The sequence below is a fragment of the Elephantulus edwardii genome, unplaced genomic scaffold (assembly GCF_000299155.1).
Source record: "Elephantulus edwardii isolate Elephantulus edwardi_28Jun2011 unplaced genomic scaffold, EleEdw1.0 scaffold00040, whole genome shotgun sequence".
Classification (NCBI taxonomy): Eukaryota; Metazoa; Chordata; class Mammalia; order Macroscelidea; family Macroscelididae; genus Elephantulus; species Elephantulus edwardii.
In genome coordinates, this window is record NW_006399790.1 from 2,475,783 (window position 1) to 2,496,194 (window position 20,412).

General features: G+C 38.4%; 1 protein-coding gene across 1 annotated transcript in view; it reads left to right on the top strand.

Moving 5' to 3' along the window:
- POLA1 (polymerase (DNA directed), alpha 1, catalytic subunit) overlaps positions 1-20,412 on the top strand; it is a 361,002-nt gene that overhangs the window by 150,470 nt on the left and 190,120 nt on the right. Inside the window, 3 exon segments of the mRNA XM_006903771.1 lie at positions 1,267-1,399; positions 4,777-4,908; positions 16,382-16,556. Of these exon segments, the coding sequence (XP_006903833.1) occupies positions 1,267-1,399; positions 4,777-4,908; positions 16,382-16,556 (440 nt within the window).

Below are 20,412 nucleotides of genomic sequence, written 5' to 3' on the forward strand. Positions count from 1 at the left end.
TTTTATGAAATGTAGTTTGAAATGCTTCATTGCCCCCAAAATGTACTCAAAGATGAAGCTACTTTGTATAGACTGGCGATTAGAGTATTCTCTTCAGCTTTGTGTTTTCTAAGAAAAGATACATCATAATAGAAGTAAATTTCTCTGAGTTAGAAATGTATTAGTAATTAAAGCTATACAAATGTTTTTGTCAGGGTTCTTTTTCTGACAAATTATAATGCAGCTGTCAAACTCTCGCTCTGCATTTTCTCAGAAATGGATAAAATATTGGCTTCCTTATTTCTCCCCCCTCCTTTTCTTTCATTGTGCTTTTTATCCCTTTCTTTTTGATCTGTTAGAATAGAATGGCATCTTTGAGGAATAGCTTCAGGTTGGACCACATTCTGCAGCATAATGTAGCTTGAAGAAAGAAGAATTTGAAAGTATTATTTTATTGACATTTATGTAAAGGAATTCCTAGTTCTATTCATTGGCTAAGAGGTGTAAAGAGCTGTGCTGCCAACCCACTGCTCCATGGGTGAGCAGCTTTCTCCTGTGATTTACTGCATTTAAGAACTTTGTAGAAGAGTCAGCTATGAGTCAGATCTGACTCAACAGAACACAACATAACAACCACTCATAAATAAATGAATTTATACCAACCAACCAAAACAATCATCACTTAGTCGTCATTGCGATCAGGTCTGAACCAACTCAGCCTCCTGTGGCTTTTCTGATGCTGTAAATTGCAGAGATGGATGGAGATTGGACGTCTTTCTTCTGTGGAGCTGCTGGTGGATTCGAACTATCAGAGAGGTGCTGCCTTTTGGATTATCAGCTCTACTACTTAGGGACTATGCTCTCAGTTCCCTTTCTGCCCATAAATATAAACAGCTAGGGGTTATTTCAGGCCGTTTTAGATAATAATTTTGGTGCTTTATTAGGAAAGTGAGATATTTATCTTCTGAAATTTTAATTTATATTAATTATATCTGAATTTTGGATTGCTTAAGAATACAATGACTGGAATACTTACCTTTGCTTATCTGAACTGTCTGAATTTTTATGCATTTTAAACATTAAAATGTTTAAGGAAAAAATTTCTATTCTTTGGTAGAGCTGATTCTTTTAAAGATAGTAACTGTCTTTTGGACATTAACCCTTATATTAGCTTTGAGTATTGCCCTTGTCCATGTGTTATTATAATGGCATTTATGTGTGCCCTTCTACTCTTTCTTAATTTATTAGTGTATGATCTTAAACTTTCCTCTGTCTCTCTTTTTTCAGCTTCGTCATTGGTCAGATTCTTTCTGATCAAAACCGAGACACTATAGTGGAAAACATTCAGAAGAGGTTAATAGAAATTGGAGAAAATGTGCTAAATGGCAGTGTCCCAGTGAGCCAGTTTGAAATTAACAAGGTAAATGCAGCATTTAGTGCTGAGCCCAGCTGCTGTCATGAGCTCGCCTCCACTTCACATGGTGGAGAAGCGCCTCATCCATGTGATTGAAATGTATTCTAGCTGGTACTGAAAGACTTTAACGCCTCTGTTTCTGCATTAGCATCCAGTTCTCCCTCCTCCAGCCACAGGTACTGCTGTAACTTCATTAGAGGCTTCCTTTCTCTGTTCCTTACTCTTGAAGGCCATGTTTCCATAGGTTTCCTGGAGTGGTGTAGTGTATGTTTGAGAGAATACTCCTTTGTGGTCTTCCTAACTACTGTTTTGGTGGCAAGCCTATAAACTTGTGTGTACGTGGATGTACATACTATGCTTTCCTTCCCCCCCTCTTTTTAATAAAGAATTACTTATATATATTTAATAATATATAATATATATGTTTTATGATCATTTAGCATAAATGATTGCTCATTTGTCTTTTTGTTGTAGCTGAATTACTCTGTTTGGGTTCCTCAAATAAAGTATTTAAGTCAAGGGACAGAAGTATCTTCACATTTGTGTCATGTTTCTTTAGAAAAGGGTAGGACCAATTGATCATAGCAAAACATGTCCATTTCACCAGTTTTCACTATCCATTTAACTGTGTTAACAGTATTTAAATAAAATTTTGCCACCATGATGGATGTGAAACTCTATTTTACTATAGGATTTCATTTATATCTGAATCTCAGAGAGATGGAACAACTTTTTTTGTGCATATCCTTATTTATACTTATTTATAGGTGAGTTCCTTTCTTTTATAAAATGGCCGTGGCATCTTTAATGTCACAGAAAGAGACATTCATTTGTACATGAAAATTACTGTTGAGGCATAAGTAAATGTCATCAAAAGGACATATGCCTCTTGGTACAAACTCTTCATTTTGATTAAGTGATGGCCTGTGTACACATTAGCATGAAATCCCTTGTGTCACCTCCAGAGTGGTTTCCTTTCAGATAGTGTTGTGTTTCTTAGAAGTTTACATTAGTCATGACTTGAGTCTTCTTTTCATCACTTCTGCAGATTGTATTTCAAATACGTTTATCTTCTTAATAGTTGTGTCTTCAGGCATGATACAGTCTTCTGAAAATTTTGAACATTTGTCTAATATTTATTTACCACATTTTATCACTTTCAATAGAAAGTGGAATAAAGATTATGCATATGTGACTGGTTGTGGATGGTTTATGATGGTATTTTTGTGATGTTGCTGGTCTTGAATATTACTTGTTAGTTTAGGGTGTAGGCACACATGAAGTGATCTCTTTTTAGAGATTTTAGTTCATATTATCAAAAGCAACTGAGAAGCGTGGTGTGATTTTCTGACATACTGCAATCATGGCTTCCATACATTTCATACAGTAACATAAAATTCTTTACAACTAATTTTTTTTACATTTTCTCTTTTTTTATTGTGTTAAGTGTATGTGTAACAAAATATTTGGCATGTCATAATTTTTTTCCCTTACACAATTCAATGACATTAACCACATTCATCAACTCATTGAACCCATACCAGAATCATTTTTACAGATTTTTTCTATCACTGTTCAACACAATCTTAACTCGGTTTTACATCCTTCACTTTTTTGAGCCTGATCCACCAGGAAGCATTTTTTTTTAAAAAGCAAATCTTCTAATACCAGTTTATAAAATTCCCAAATAGCCATAGTTTAGTAATTGGAGTGTATTTGAGATGGCTTTCAGTATTTTTCAGCCTAACACTGAAGATAGTGTCTTGAAGAAGATAAATATATTCTTTAAGTAGAGTTGTATTGATGAGAATCTCTGTATGGTATTTCTCATTCAACTAACCCAAGATGCCATATAATCCAGGTTGAAAGAGATTAAAATACGTTGAAATGTTTCCTCAGTGCTCTGAATGTGTGACTTACAAAGTATAGGTAAATTGGATATGTGTAGCCATCTTGTGTTAGATGGATCTTAGCTGAAAGCAGGGAATACCAGAGGACTGTATATCTGTGTTTCATTGACTATGCAAAGGCGTTTGACTGTGTGGATCATAACAAACTGTGGCTGACTCTGAAAAGAATGGGAATCCCAGAACACTTGATCGTGCTAATGAGAAACCTGTACTTGGACCAGGAGGCAGTCGTCAGAACAAAGCAAGGAAACACTGCATGGTTCAAAATTGGGAAGGGCGTATGCCAGGGATGCATCCTATCTCCATACCTTTTCAACCTGTATGCAGAACAGATTATTCGGGAGCTTTTTCCTTTGGGCAGCATCTTTAAAAATTATCCTCTAAAAGCATTTTTTATTTTGCCAACCCTACAAAGTATCACAGTTGGCGGCCTACAGTTTGAAAACAGGTTATTTTGTCAAGCAGCACCCTGGTCCCTGTCACTCTTGTCTTTTGAGACCCACCTTTTCCCTGCCTCCCTGCTTGCTGAGTTCTGGTCCAGTTGATGATCTTTCTCACCTCTTTCCTTTAATTTTCTTTTACTCTTTGCCTGGAATGTTCTTATTTAAATTTCCTTTTGTTAAAGTCTTGTTTTCCTTCAATTAGTAGCTAAAGCATTTTCTTGCATTATTTCAGCTCCCAGATAAATGTGATCTTCACATCTAAACTCTCAGTAATACTTTCTTCACATCTGTTACTGCTCATGTAGTTTATTTTAGAGGTGGTTTTTGGTGTGGGATTTTTTTATTTGCGCTTCTACTAATAGCAGATGACTTAATACCAGTGACTGTGTCTTACTCATCCAAGTACTTTACACAGCTTGAACTTAGTAAATTATTGTGGCATGAGTGAAATAGTATATTCCGTAAACATTTGGTTGCAGCCATATACCAAGCATTGAGAACACAGCTGTGAACAAGGAGGACATCATTCCTGCTCTCGTGGGGCTTATGCTCATTCTGCCTCTCTGGAGCTGAAGTTGACAGTATGAGTAAATCCTGTGATTTCTGGGGCCTTTGAGTTCTATTTAGGCTAGAGAAACAGATCATTAAGGCACAGTAGCCATTATTCATCAGCTCCAATGAATCAGTTAATTCATTGAGAGGATTGCATATATTTGGAGCAAAGCAACTTCCTGACTGCATACAACATGGAATTTATAATCTTACATTTTTCTCTCCTCTCATCTGATGCTTTGTCCTAAGGAACTGATACTCTTTTATTGGGCAGGATTCAATTTGGTTCTACTAGTTATTAAACAAAATAAGGGCTTTTTGGGTGGAACTTGTAAGAACTGTGTGGTAGTACTTTTGCTTGCAGCTTCTTTCCCTTTTATATGTTTGTGGCTGATAGAGTGTTAGCCGACTTGTGCTTAGCTTATGTCTGTGAGATGGGTTTCATTTGAAGTTCAGGCCTTGCCATCTTCTTTTTTAGGCACTGACCAAGGATCCACAGGATTACCCTGACAAAAAAAGCCTACCTCATGTACATGTTGCCCTCTGGATAAATTCTCAAGGAGGCCGAAAAGTGAAAGCTGGAGACACTGTGTCGTATATCATCTGTCAGGTAAAACTGTTGTGATTAGTAAGATTCCCACCACTTAGAGTGCAAAAGATGTGCCAGAGTGTCTTACTTAATAGTCTTCTGAGTAACTAATGTTGAAAAGAGATACTTCAGCCTTCTTCTTTTTTTAAAATTATTTTGTGTGTGTGTTCCGTCAGATCGGATCTGACTGGTACAGGAGGAAATTGACCCTCCTTCTCCAGCAAAGCATCTGGTGGATTCGAACCGTGTACCACTGGAATTGTACTTCAGTCTTCTTAATCCATTCCAGAGCATTAAAAATAATACTTTTTTTTACAGTAGTCAGGTATATTGCCTGTTTTCATCAGAATTTTCATATAATATTTGAGACCAGTCTTTAGTTCACAGAAATTATTTTGGTGAGACAGGTGTATAACAATTTGGCTTATAATTGTAATGGAATAATAAGAAATTAAATGGATTTTCCCCACTAGCCTGTGCCCAAATAATTACTTATAAAATACAGAATCCGCATGATTATATGGAAAAAGTTGAAAGATGCAGAAAAACATTCTTCATGAAGAAGATGCAGATTATCTAACCATATTCTTCTCTCCCTTCCCCCTTTTATTATTTGAGCTGAGTAGCCCAGAGCTCAACTCCTTACCTTCTTTGTTTTCTGAGGCACCTGTCAGGAACCTTAAGGCTTTTAGAAGCATGGTTTTGTGGTTTTTAAAAAATTTTTATTGGTTTGCATATAAACATTAATAAACATAATATTTTATACAGATACTTAATACTTCATACAGTCATTCATATAGATTGCATTTCATTCATGCATGTTACGCCATCATTCATATATGCATTGAAAGCAGGAGTGGCGTCCAGTTCCTAAACAACATGCCTCTGGAAACTCTATGAACTTTGATAAGTGTCGATAGTTATAGAATGTCTTCAGGGCTTTTGTTCATAGGGTCACTAAGAGTCATGCTCAACTTGATGGCAATCAACAGCGACAACATATGTATTGTATTATCCCCATGTCTTTTCAAGGCCCTACTGAACATTTCCTAATCCTTCACCTCCCCTTCACCCACCAACTTCTGCTGTTACAGTAATTTCCCCCACCTTTTTTCCTCCCCTTTCCCTTCTGAACATTTTTACATATCTTACTCATATATTTTATCACAATAGTGACCTTATGAACTATTTGGCCTTATGTGACTGAATTATTTAATTCATTATAATGCTCTCTAATCTCTCCCAAGATATATTTTACAGAGTCATGCATTAGTGCTGCATAGGATTCTATTTTCTTGCTATTGTGAATAATGCTGCTATGAACATAGGTATACATATTTCCATTCATGTCTCAGTTTTGGGTTCCTTGGGGTATATTCCTAGAAGTGAAAGAGTTAGGTCATGTGGGATTTCTATGTTCAGTTTCTTGAGGAAATGCCAAACTTCTTTCCACAGCGTTTGTACCATTTGACAATTCCACCAGCATTGTATAAAATTCCAATCTCTCTGCATTCTTTCCAACATTTATATTTTGGTGTATTGTTAAATTTTGCTACTGTGCTGAAGTGATATGGCATCTAATTTTTTATTTGATTTGCATCTCTCTTGATTGCTAGTGATATTGACAGTTTTCACATGTGTCTCTTGGACGTTTTAATGTCTTCCTTTGTGAAGAGTCTCTTCATGTATTTTGCCCATTTTGTTATTGCATTATCAGTCTTGTGGAGGCCCTGCAGTAAACCTTCTTTATGAGACCTTTGTCTGAAATGTTGTTGCCAAATGTTTTTTCCAAGTCTGTGGACTTTCTTTTCACTCTGCAGGAGAAAGTTTTTGATGCACACAGGGATTTGATTTTAAGAACTTCCCATTTGTTGGTTTTATCCTCTCCAATTTGTGCATTTTTGCCTATGTTTGTAAGCCTAAATTATTTACACCATCAGCTAGGACTGCCACACCAGGTAAAGACATCACCAAAAAGAAAACTATAGACCACTGTCTCTCATGAACCTAGATTGGAAAAAAAAAACCAAAAACCAAATTGGGAAGGGCATACGCCAGGGATGCATCCTATCTCCATACCTTTTCAACCTATATGCAGAACAGATTTTCCTGGAGGCTGGGCTCTATGAGGAGAAATGTGGGGTCAAGATTGGTGGACGATTTATCAACAATCTGCATTATGCGGATGACACAACCCTGCTTGCTGAAACTGAAGAGGACCTGAAACGCCTGCTGCAGAGTGTCAAGGACTGCAGCCTACAATATGGATTGAGGCTCAATGTCAAGAAGACAAAGATTCTCACCACTGGACCAATTGGCAGCATCAGGATGGATGGTGAAGAGATTGAGATTGTACACAGCTTTAGTTTGCTTGGCTCCATAGTCAACAGTCTTGGCACCAGCAGCCAGGAAATTAAAAGGCGCATTGCCATGGGAAAGTCTGCTGTTAGGAACCTCTCCAAAGTACTGAAGAGCAATGGTGTCTCTTTGGAGACTAAGGTGCGTCTGATACAGGCCACGGTCTTCGCAATCACCTGTTATGCATCAGAGAGTTGGACAGTGACCAAGGAGGATAGAAGGAGAATTGATGCCTTTGAGCTGTGGTGCTGGAGAAGAGTATTGAGAATACCATGGACTGCTAGGAAAACAAACAGATTCGTCCTGGAAAGGGTTAAACCGGGTGGCTCCTTGGAGGCAAGGGTTCTGAGGCTCCGTCTAACTTACTTTGGACATGTTGTGAGGAGAGACCGGTCCTTGGAGAAGGACATCATGCTTGGGAGGGTGGAGGGACAGCGCAGGAGAGGAAGGCCCTCTATGAGGTGGATTGATTCAGGAAAGACAGTGCGATTGGCACAGGACAGAGCGGAGTTTAGGGCTGTTGTACATAGGGTCGCTATGAGTTGCAGGCGACTCGACGTCACATAACAACAACAACAACAAACCAGTGAGAGTGTGTGTGTAAATAGATTATCTTGAACAAAAAAAATTCATAGCAGGAATTCAGAGATAATTCAGTGTAAGGCAAACAATTTAATGTAATGGTCTTTATGAGGTGGAGTGTACCATTAGAATTGGAGGAAAACTCATCACCAACTTGCATTAAGTGGATGACACAGCCTTGTTCGCTGAAACTGAGGAGGACCTGAAGCATCTGCTGCACAAAGTCAGACTACAGCCTTCAATATGGATTGAAGCTCAGCACTAAGAAAACAAAGATTTTGGGCCAATTGAGAGCATCATGATTGATGGGGAAGATAGTGAGGTTGTTAACCATTTCAATTTGTTGTTAATCATTTCAATTTGTTCGTGTCTACAATCAACATTCTTGGAACCAGCAACCAGGAAATCGAAAAACGACTTGCATTGGGAAAGTCTTCTATTTAGGGACCTCTCTAAAGTGCTGAAGTGCAAAGCTCTTAGTCTAGAGACTAAGATGTGCCTGATCAAGGCTATGGTCTTCGCAATTACTTGCTATGCATCAGAAAGCTTGACAGTGACTAAAGATGACAGAAGAACAATTGGTGCCTATGAGTTGTGGTGTTGGAGAAGAATATTGAATATACCATGGATTGCCAAGATAAGAAATAGGTCTGTTCTAGAGAGGGTGAAACTATGTTGCTTTCTGAAGGCAAGGATTTTGAAGTTCCACCTCACATACTTTGGGCATGTTGACAGAAAGGACTAGTCCTTTTTAGAGGACATCATGCTTTCAAGGGCATCATGCTTGGAAGGACAACGCAGGAATGGAGGACTCAGGATGAAATGGATTGACAAAGTAACTAGGTTAATAGGGTCAGGTGTGTTGGAGACAGTGAGATTGGCTCAGGATAGGATGGTTTGGGGCTATTGTGCACGTGGTTGCTATGAGTCACAGGACACTTGATGGCACATAACAACAACAAAAAATGTAATTAATTAAATTCTTGAAAACAAGAACCACATGATCTCACTTAATCAGTTAATTAATCAATCAATTAATGCAGGAAAGTCCTTTGACAAAATCCAACACCCCTTCTTCATCAAAGCACTCAACAAAATAGTAACAGGGAATTTGTTAAACCTAATGAGAAGTGTATACAGAAAAGTAAGAATCAACTTCATTCTCAATGGAGAATGAGTAAAGATACTCTCTGTGAGCAGGGACTGGGCAAGGATGCCCTCTTTACCACTCCTATTGAGTATTGTATTTGGAAGTACTTGATAAGATAATAAGACAAGAGAAAGAAACAGGAGGCATTCAAATTGACAGAGAAGTGTTAAAACTGTTTCTATATGCAGAGGGTATAATTAGTGTACAGAAATCATCCAAAAACTCAACAAAGAACAAACCTTTTCAGCCTAAAGACCGATTAGAGTGACAGGTTACAAGATCAATATATAAAAATTAGTGGAATTTCTCTCCAGCAACAAAGCAAGCACAGAAAAGGAAACTTAAGAAAGCAATAGCCTTTACAATATCGAACCTTAAAATGAAGTACTTAGGAATAAACCTAACTAGAGACACAAAGGATCTTTATAAGAAAAATGACAAAACACTACTACAAGAAACAATAAGAGACCTAACTACATGGAAAAATATTCCCTGTTCCTGGATAGGAGGACTGAACATTGTGAAAATGACAGGCCTACCAAAAGCAATTTATAATTTCAATACAATCCCAATATAGATACCAAATTAATTCTTCAAGGAGATAATAAAGGCAATTTCCAGTTTTATCTGGAAAAGAAAGAGACCCAGAATAAGCAATGATCTTCTGAAAAACAAAAAGTAAGTTGGAGGCATCTCACTTCCTGTTCTAAAAACCTACTACACAGCTGTAATAATGAGATCAGTACAGTATTGGTTCAATAACAGTCATATAGATCAATAGAATAGAGACTCCAGTAATCAGTCCATCAACTTACGGTCAGTTGATATTTGACAAGGTAAGAAAACCCTTTAATTGAGGAGAGGTGACAGTCTCTTTAACAAAACCCAATTCAAAGTGGATCCGAGAGCTATGGATAAAACTCCAATCCATAAAGATCCTGAGAGACAAAATGAGAACAACATTAGAATCCCTGACCTACTGCATCTATAATTTGCAAACACAACCCAAAATGGTTAACTTGGAGAGGATAAATTAACAAATAGGACCTTCTGAAAATCAGATCCCTATGTGCATCAAAAACTTTCTCCAGTAAGATGAAAAAATAGCCTACAGATTTGGAAGAAAAAATGTAGGAATAGCAGTTCTGACAAGGTTCGCTTAACTGAAGTTTTTAGAATACTGTAGGTCCTCTGCAAGAAAAAGACTGGAGCACAGTTTTCAAGTTTTTCTTTCTTTTGGGAATAGTATGCCTCTGCTAGGGACCTCTGGCAACTTTATGTTTAAAGTACTCTTCAAATAACTAGGTTGGTAATTTTAACCAGCAGCCGTGTTGCAGAAGGATTTAAAAGTCTTCCATAAAGATGTACAGTCTTGCAGCTCCTGTAGGGCAGTTCTTCTGTGTCCTAAACAGGTCCTTATAAGTCAGAATTTTCTTGAGCAGTAGATTTTTATGGCTGTAGCATGATTTATAGAGAATTAACCCATAGAGAAAATCTGTGGTGGTTCAAATCTATCAGCAGTTCATCAGGGAAAGATGGGCACTCTCCTCCCATATGGTTTACAGGAATCCACTGGAGGGTCAACTGTGAGTCACTTCTGACTCAGCCCTGACAGATAGCATTTTGGGAGAGGTAAGACAGAAAAATGCTGTTTCTTTGAAGCCATGTAACTCTACCGGAAACAAAAAGAGAGAGCCATCTCATTCTTTTCCTTTGTTGGGAAAATACATATATTCAATTATTAATTGTCAACAAATTGTCATTTCTTTCCAAAATCTTTAAAATTGCTGCATGTAAAGTATTTACCAAGAGGCTTAGTTATTTTTCAAGACCGTTTCTTTACAATTATTAAGGCTATTTATTTAGAATTAGTATTTTGGCCTTATTAAGTTTTACTATATTATTACATTAAGAAAACAACCTAGATAAGCTATAACTTTTATTGGAGTATGATTGATTTTTGTGGAACCATAGTCATTGTATTAGAAAATCAAAGAACCTTTTTAAAACTTAAAAGTGCTCTGCTAATATGTGCTATATACTGTAGATGATATACATAACAAATTATTTAAGTACATGGACAGGAATCAGCACTTGACTCTGTCTCCCTCCTAGGGTTACCCTTGATTAAGAACTGTTAGAGAAAGCCAATTCCTGCAGGAAAATATTTCCATAAATGTCTGACTCGTTCAGGCCCTTAATGTGCTTTGCATATTGCCTGTGACAAATCTCATTTTGAAAAAACAATTTTCATATTATGCAAATAAAGATTTTGGTAAATATGTTAGTGTGGTCCCCTCCCCCTTTTACTTATACCTTTACGTACGTGAAAGACCTCTTTGAATATTAATGACAGGAGTGGATGGCAGCACATAACTTTGGAAAATTTTGTAGGCAGAATGAAATAAATCTAGTAGTGAAATCACACCACAGTAAGATTGTGTGTGAATCATAGCAACCTTATGAACAGCAGACCTGATCCCTGTCATATCCTGTGACATCCTCATCATGTCTGACACATTTAAGCCAATTGCTGTAGTCGCTGTGTCAATCCATCTCTTTGAGGGGTTTTGTCTCCTTAGCTGACCCTCCGTCTTTCCAAGCATGCTTGCTGTACCTTTACAGGGAGTAGTTTTTTCCCTGCAACATGTTGAAGTATGAGAGATGAAGCTTCACCAACTTTGCCTCCAGGGAACACTGACTACAGTTCTTCCAGGGCATATCTGTTTGCTCTTTTGGCAGTCCATGGGGATATTCAGCACTACAACTCAATAGCATCAATTCTTTGTCTGTCATCCTTATTTATTGTCTAGTTTCCAGGTAATAGCAAATGATTGAAAATACCATGGCCCAGATCAGGCACAACATAATCCTCAAACTGACATCATTGCTCTTAAATATTTTGGAGAGTTCTCTGACAGCTGACTTGCCCAGTACAACATGTCTCCTGATCTCCTGACTGCTGGTACCAAGGGTGTTGATGGTTGATCCAAGCAAGACAAAATAATTAACAACTTTAATTCTTTCTCAGTCTCTTGTGATGTTCTCTATTGGCACAGTTGTGAGGACCACTGTTTTCTGGATATTAAAATGTAATTCATACCAAAGGCTGTCGTCTTTAATATTCTGCAGCAAGCGTTTCAAGGGTTTGCTTCCTTGCCTTTAGCAAGCAAGTTTATTACATTTGCTTAATGCAGGTTGTTGATGAGTCTTCCTTTGATCCTGATACCATATTTCTCTTCAAAGAGTCTAGAACCATGAATTCCGATTAGATAAGAAAGGAGAAAGGATACATCCCTTCCTAATTTTAAACCATGCGGTGTTCCCTTGCTCTTTTTGGACAGTAGCTTCTGGATCTAGGTTTTACATGAGCACAATGAAGTGTTCTGGGATTCCCATTCTTCTCATTGTTAGTCATAGCTTGTTATGATCCGCACAGTCAAATAGACATTCTTCTAGTCTTCTCTGCTTTCAGCCTGGACCCATCTGACATCAGTGGTGTCATGGCCTCTTCTAAACCCCTTTTGAACTTCTAACAGTTTGCTTCAAGTCTCCAGTTACTGATGACTAAATGTTTGGTCTTAAGATTAGGAAGTCTCAATGAACTAGAAAGGCTATGTGATGTACTTCCAGAATTGCCTCACATCTTCTGGTACAAATGTCATCTTTGTATTTTTAAGTTTGTTTGTTTTGTTTTGTTGTTGTTGTTTTTTTTTTAAATAATCCTAATGCTGCTTAGTATATCCCAGGAAATGTTTTAGGGCTTTTGCCAGCCTAGATGGTATACTTTTCTTTTTTCACTCTACTTTAGCGTTATTACATTCAGAACACAACCCAATTTTCAGAATAAATATTTGAAAATGTAAAAATGTTTTCTGTCTTAAATAAAGATGCTGTTCAAGATGTCTGTATCACCTAAATCCAGTTCTATTTTGCTTAAAACTTATATTTAGACTATGTTATCATCCTCAGTAACTTCTTCAGATCTAATATTCACATGAATACAGAGAGCAGTGTTTTTGATCCCTGTCGTTTTGTGATTCATCTGTTGTGGTCTTTTAGTTTCCCTAAAATTCCTTTCAGTGTCAGTCTGGAGACTAAGGTGTGCCTGATATAAGCCATGGTCTTTGCCATTACTTGCTATGCTTCAGAGAGCTAGACAATAACTAGGGATGTTAGAAGGAGAGTTGATGCCTTTCAGCTGTGGTGCTGGAGAAGAGTATTGAATATACCATGGCCTGCTAGGGGAACAAACAGTTGCATCTTGGAGAGAGTGAAATCAGGCTGCTCCTTGGAGGCAAGGATTCTGGGGCTTCATCTGACATACTTTGGACATGTTGGAAGGAGGGACAGTCCTTGGAGACTGACATTATGCTTGGGAGGGTGAAGGGACAGCACAGGAGAAGAAGACCCTCGATGAGATGGATTGATTCAGTGACTTGGGTAATGGGGATAGGAGTGTCGGATACAGTGAGATTGGCAAAGGATAGAATAGAATTTAGGGCTGTTGTACAAAGGGTCATGATGAGTCACAGGAGACTCGATGGCACATAACAACAACAATTCCTTTCAACTCATGGTGACTCATGTTCAGAGAACTGTTTCATAGTGTTTTCAAGACTCTGACTTTTCAAAAGTAGGTGGCAACTATGAGGACACTCTGAATGGGTTTGAATTGCTTAATTTTTGCTAGTATTCAAGTGTTTAACCATTTGTACTATCCACAGACTCATAATTAATGTTGTTAGATGTCATCAGGTTGGCTACAACTCAGAGCAACTGATCTGAACCCTGCCCTATCCTGTGCCATGTTCATCATCTCTGACACACTTGAACCCATTTTTACAGTAACTGTGTCAGTACAGACAGACTTGATAGTGCAATGGGTATCCAGTACTTTTCTTCAACACCACAATTCAAAGGCCTCGATTCTTTATCAGTCATCCTTATTCACTGTAATTAATGGTTTTGTTAGAAACACACATAGACACACCGAAACACCCATACAGTAACTTTAACTCATAGTTACCTTGTGTGTCAAGGCATAACTTGCATGAGGTATTTGCTCAGTTGATTTGCTTAAATCAACTTCCACTTGTTGGTTAAGTTTTAGATTTTTAGCTAATTCATTTTCTTTGGATATCATTTCCATAGATAAATCTTTAACACAGTTTTTTGAATGGACTCACTTGTCACCTGTTTTAAAAAATTTCCTTCTGGTGATTTCCTTCAGTTTTTCACGAATTGGTTTAACATTGTGTCTCTATTGAGTATGTACTTGTTGAGGTTCATGATTGGGCACTTTAAGGAAAACCAGCAGTGCTTCTTGATCTGTTCTTAAAGGTGGATTCTACAAAGACATTGCCCAAGGATCTCTTCACAATGTTTTTACCTCATCTAACAACAATTCAGTTGCCATTTCTTTTTACTATATTATGAACCCCTGAGAAGTGAGAAGTTAGCTGAAGTTTTTTTCCAATTTACGTACTTTTTTATGGTAAAACAATTTCATTAGGGGCTTAGCCTTCTTTTGTTCTCTATTAAAGGCAGTTGTATCTGAAAGGTATGGGTGACTGAGCTGGGAAGGGCCAGGTTATAGCTGAGATTAAAGGATAATTTTCACAATTGAATCCATTTTGTAGAGCAGCTGAGTATTCTGAATATTTATCATTAATTAGCCTGAATATTAAATTCTGTTGTTTAAAAGACAAGGCAGAGTACATGGGATTTTTGGGATGGTGGTCCATGATACCAGTGATTTTTGACTAAAAGATGATGGTAACATCAACCAGAGGACTACATACAGACCACTTGTATAGAAAGTCAAAACTGATTTCGAAAGTCAAAACTAATTTCTAGAGAGTATAAAAGGATGCCTTTGAAAAGAGTTCAATAGAATTGTTTCTGTTATGGCTCCCCTTTCTGACCCACTTCTCTCCTAGGGAAAGAGACAGGCTAACAGCGTAAAATGATTTGCCTTTCATTTTCCTCTAAGAGCTGTCTCATAGAGGCAATCCACAGAGATGCCTTATCAATTTTGTTTAAACCTTATATATATTAACACGTTGCCACACATTTTTAAATTGACAACCATGCTTAGAAACACATCGCCCCCCCCATAGCTGTCGTTTGCGGTAACGTGTTATTATAAATTACTATTCTGAGAGGTAGTAATTCCTTCCTTTTTTTCCTTGTCCATTTGCTTCTGAATGGTATATGTACGTGTCATAGAAATTATTACATCCTAATCCTTAAGGTTTAGGGTATAATCTTGCTAAAGAGCAAGGATGCCACTGTAGAGACTAACGTGCACCTGATCCAGGCGATGGTGTTGCAATTACTTGCTGTGCATCAGAGATCTGGACACTGACCAAGGATGACAAGAATTGATGCTTTTGTGTTGTGGTGCTAGAGAAGAGTATTGAATATACCATGGATTGCCAAGACATCTAACAGGTCTGTCTTGGAGAGGGTGAAACCAAGCTGCTTCTTGGAGGCCAGGATTTTGAGACTCCATCTGAAATGCTTTGGACATATAACTAGGAGGGACTAGTCTTTGGAGAAGGATATCATGTTCAGAAGGGTCAAGGAACAGTGTAGGAGCAAAGACCCTGGATGAGATGAATTGACAAACTAAGTGAAATAATGAGGGTAGGTGTGTCAAAGACAGTGAGATTGACTCAGGATAGAGCAGGGTTCAGAGCTAATGTGTGTAAGGTCGCTATAAGTTAGAGTTGACTTGGCACATAATAGCAACAACAGTCCTTAAGCAGGGAGCTCTGGTGGCCTAGTGGTAAGAAATTGTTCTGTAGTTCCCAAAGGCACGTGGTTCAAATCCACCAGGTTGTCTGGCAGAGAAGATTGGACAGTCTCCTTCCATGCAGTTTACTGCCTCTCAAAACCCATTGGAGCTGTGGTTTGGTTCTGACTGAATGGCAGACAGCCACAACAGTTTAATGTGATGCTATGGCTAGAGTCTTTACATGAAGGGATCTTACTAACACATTAATAGGACCAAACCCCAAATTAAAAATCAATTCCACCAATGCAGTTCTACCTCACACCCCGTAGGACAGGAACAACTGTCCTGTTTGAATTCCAAGGCTGTAAATCTTGACAAAGGCCGCTACCAAATCTTTCTCTCATACTGCGTCTGGTGTATTTGAACCACTGACCTTTCTCTTCGCAACCAAGCACTTTAATCACTGCATCACTAGGGTTCATTTTAAAACAGCATTCACGTTTTTGTTAATCTACATTCCTAAAACCTTTCTCAGTGCTTTTTGGCAAGGGAATTATTCAGTGCATAGTCTTACTGGTTTTGACAAAGAACAAGGCACATGCTACATATTCTTTGACAGTGGATTCGATGCTTACCTTCATGTTCTCGCTCTTCTGTTTTAGGATGGCTCAAACCTCTCCGCCAACCAGAGGGCCTATGCCCTTGAGCAGCTGCAGAAACAAGAGAATTTGACCATTGACACTCATTACTACCTGGCCCAGCAGGTCCACCCAGTTGTGGCTCGGATCTGTGAGCCAATAGATGGGATTGATGCTGTGCTCATTGCCTCGTGGTTAGGTAAGTGGTTTTCTGGGGTGTTTTTGTTTATTTTTTCCCTGTTTCACATGCATCTTTGTATAGCACCAGCAGCATACGTGGACCCCCTTCAACTGTTAGCTCTGTATTTAGACACAATACTTTCTAGTACTTCGCTGTGTGTGCTTAGGCTTTTTTTCTTTTTTGCATTTACTTTTATATTTCTATTTTTATATTTCCATGGATTATGACCTCCATGTACTCACTACCTTTGTAACTATATGCATGTTTTGTAGTTGGCATCCAATAAATAGATAAATGCTGAGAGAGAAGAGGGAAGGGGCAAGGGATGAAGAGAGGAGTTAAGATCTTAGGCACCATCACAGTAACTGACTTTGCATTATTGTAGCTTTCATTTGATTAATGTTATTTCTGACTTCATAGGAGTTGCTTTTAACATAATGTAGGAAAAAATTCCCTTTGAGTATTCTATACTCAATTTAGTCAGAATTATTCCCAAACTAGGACAGAGAGCCTTGGTGGCATAGTCTCTAGGGAGGTGGCTGATAACCCAAAGGCGACGCCTTCTCTGGTGGTTTGAATCCACAGGCAGCTCCACAGGGCAAAGATGAGCAGTTTCTTCCCATGTGTTTTATAGACTCTGAAAGCCTGTCAGAGGGGCAGCTGTTATAGCTTGTCTTCACACGTATTTTATAATCAGCTTGGATTTACATTTCAAGATAAACTTCACATAAATAGTTACATTGCTCTTAGGTGCTCTGCTTTGCTCTTTAACCCATATTAAACAAGATGATTATTCTTAAAGTACTGTGTAATGAAGTCCTTAGATGCCTCCTCACTGTCTACATAAAGCCTTGATATCAAAGGCTGGAAGTTAAAGGCTCTAACTTTCCAACTCAGTTGTGTGTTTCTTTTTTTTTGGTAGTTCTGTGTTTCTATCTTATCCTTTCACTACCACCAACCCTGCACTTCCCCACCTTTAGCTTTACTACTTAATAGTTAAGTCCAGTCTCTGAAATGGTAAATAAATAAGTCCAAAGTTGAATTGTTGTTGTTTTGTACCATAGAGTCAGAACCGACCAATAGCTGACCCTCCAGCAGCTTTTCAGAGGCAGTTAATTGCTCAGGAGGAGATTGCCCATCCTTCTCCCGCAGAGCAGCAGGTGGCCTGATATTGCGGTGCAGCTTCTTGCCCCTAGGCCCCCAGAGCGCCCAAGGTTGAATTACAAGTACAGTTTATAAATATTTAATATTTGAAAATCGCTTATTTCTTAATAGGTCTACTCAGTGTCCCCTAATTGTGATGTTCATCATCCATGCTTCTTTGCAAATTCTCCCCGTCCTGTCACTAAAAGGTGTGGGCTAAGACATACGCTTTACTATTCACAAGCTCAGTAGCTTTGGTAAGTTTCTAGACCTTGGACTAAGCCATGGTTCTTAGAATTGTTAAATAGAGCTGTTCTGAAAATGCAAAGATATTCCTATGAGAGGCTTAGCTCAGGGCCCTGAGCAGGAGAAGTGCTCAGTAAATGGTATGATTTGTCATATTTTGTCCATATCTCTAGCTTCTGTGTAAGTATGTACACCTTCCTCCAACCATTAGGATTTACACCTATACTGCCCAGTACCTCCAATGAGATAGATCTCCTCAGTCTACCACAACAGTCAGTCATCTCAAACAGTGGTCGTGTAGAAGACACTGGGCCAAGCAGTGTTCCGTTCTGTTGTGGGCAAGGTCACTGTGAGACAGAACCAATTTGATGACAACTCTCAGTGTTTTGTTGCCTTAGCCTTGGATGAATTGTCAGGTTACACACTTTCCATCCTGCCCCTGTTGAATGCATTTCTGAGCTTCTCCTCCCTGCGATGTCAACTTTGGAAGTGGAAATGCACTTTTGACATTTATCTGAGCAAAACATAATTAGTAGGATAAAATTCTGCAGCCGAAATAATCATATAATGTGTTCTCAAAGTTGAGTTGTTTGATGATGTTTATTCTTCATCTGGGAGAAAGAAACTCTAAATGCCCAGTATTAATTACCCCCACCCCCGCACATTGAGTCCTTTCTGTCACATACTGTGATAAGTAGTCTGCATGTATTATCTTATTTAATCCTTACAGTAACATCACAGGATTTGTTGTATTAGCTCCATTTTACAGAGAAGGAAATTGTGGCTCAGAGAGGGTTCTCATTTGTTCTGATCTCATAGGTGGTCAGTTTCAGGTTGTGATTACATCAGAATCTAGTACTCTTTGCCTCCCAAGCTTGTGCTCTCACTGCTGTGCTAAAGTGCACTGCCTTTTAGCCCCAAGAGCTTAGGAAAGAAATAGATTCTTAAGTAGGACTGGAATGATGTGTATGGGAGCTTCAGATTCTTGATTTATCTTCTCTCTCCACTGTGTCCTGCCACATCCACCACCAGGGACCTCTGTGTGAAAGCATTTTGTAATGTAGATCCCCAGCTTTTCCATGCCCTTTTCTCCTTTACCATTTCCTGGCACCTCAAGTAGCACTTGTGATTGTAAGGCCGGCATTCTGGGAAGCCCCTTTTTAGTTCTGTATGGCGGGGGCACTTACCTGAAAGGCAACTTGTCCTTGGTTTTGAACTGCTGATACTCCCCTTTCTGAGCTGCCTTTTCTTATTTTCATCCTCTACCGCTTGAAAACACTAAGAAAATAATTTCTATTTTCCCTTTTTTGTTATTATTTTTTATCATTCATAAACATTGTGTTTCATGCATGTATATTGTGTCTTACGCGACTTTTGTTTACAATACACACCAATTCAAGAGTTGCCACATGAACATTGCAGTGACATTGATTATATCCTGTGAGTAGTCCAACATTCCTGATTTTGCTTTGTTTCTCCCACTGTTAACATAAACTCACTAACCCCTAAATTTCCATTGTAAATTTTTGAGTTGCTGTTTGATACCAATTTTTAAAGTAAGGCTGTGTGAGGCTGTCACTATTTTAGTTCTTAACTGTGCACGTGAGAAACCTCTATCTAGATCCAAGATGCTATTGTTCAAACAGAGCAAGAGAATACAATGGTTTAAATTCAGGAAAAGTATGTGTCAGGGTTATATTCTCGCTATATACCTATTCAGTGATGTAACTACATGCTGAAAACATCATTCTAGAAGCTGGGTTCTATGATGAAAAATGTGAGTTCAGAATCAGGGAGATTCATCAACCTGTGTTGTGCAGGTGACACAATCTTGCTTGTTTAAGGTGAGGAAGACATGAAGCACTTATTGCAAAAAATCAAAGCCTTCAATATAGATTACATCTCAACATCAAGAAAACAAAAAATCTTAACGCTGGACCAATAGACAACATCATGATAGATGCAGAAAAGATTGAAACTGACAATGAATTCACCTTTTTGGATTCACAGTCTACACACTTTGCTATCCTCAGTCAGGAGATCAGACACTGGAAGGTCTGTAGTCAGGGACCTCTTTAAATTTTTGAGGAGTACTAATGTGAATTACTGTGTCAGCCAGTTCCTTTTGATACAGTGACTCAGTATATGAGTAGCTCGTGGTCTGTTCCACAGTCCGCTCCTGGCCTTGTTTTCACAGCTGATATTGAGCTTCTCCAGCGGTTTTTTTTCCGCAGGTATAATCAGTCTGATTCCTATGCATACCATCAGGTGAAATCCATGTGTATAACCTGCTTTTATGTTTCTTATAAAACGTATTTGCAATCAATTAGGTCACTGTGCAAAATTCAATCATTCTATCTCCAACTTCATTTCTCTCACCAAGTCCATGTTTTCCAACTACTGATTTCTTCTTCTCTCTTCCCAACCTTTGCATTCCAGTCACCCATTATTATCAAAGCATCTTGATTGCATGTTCGATCGTTCT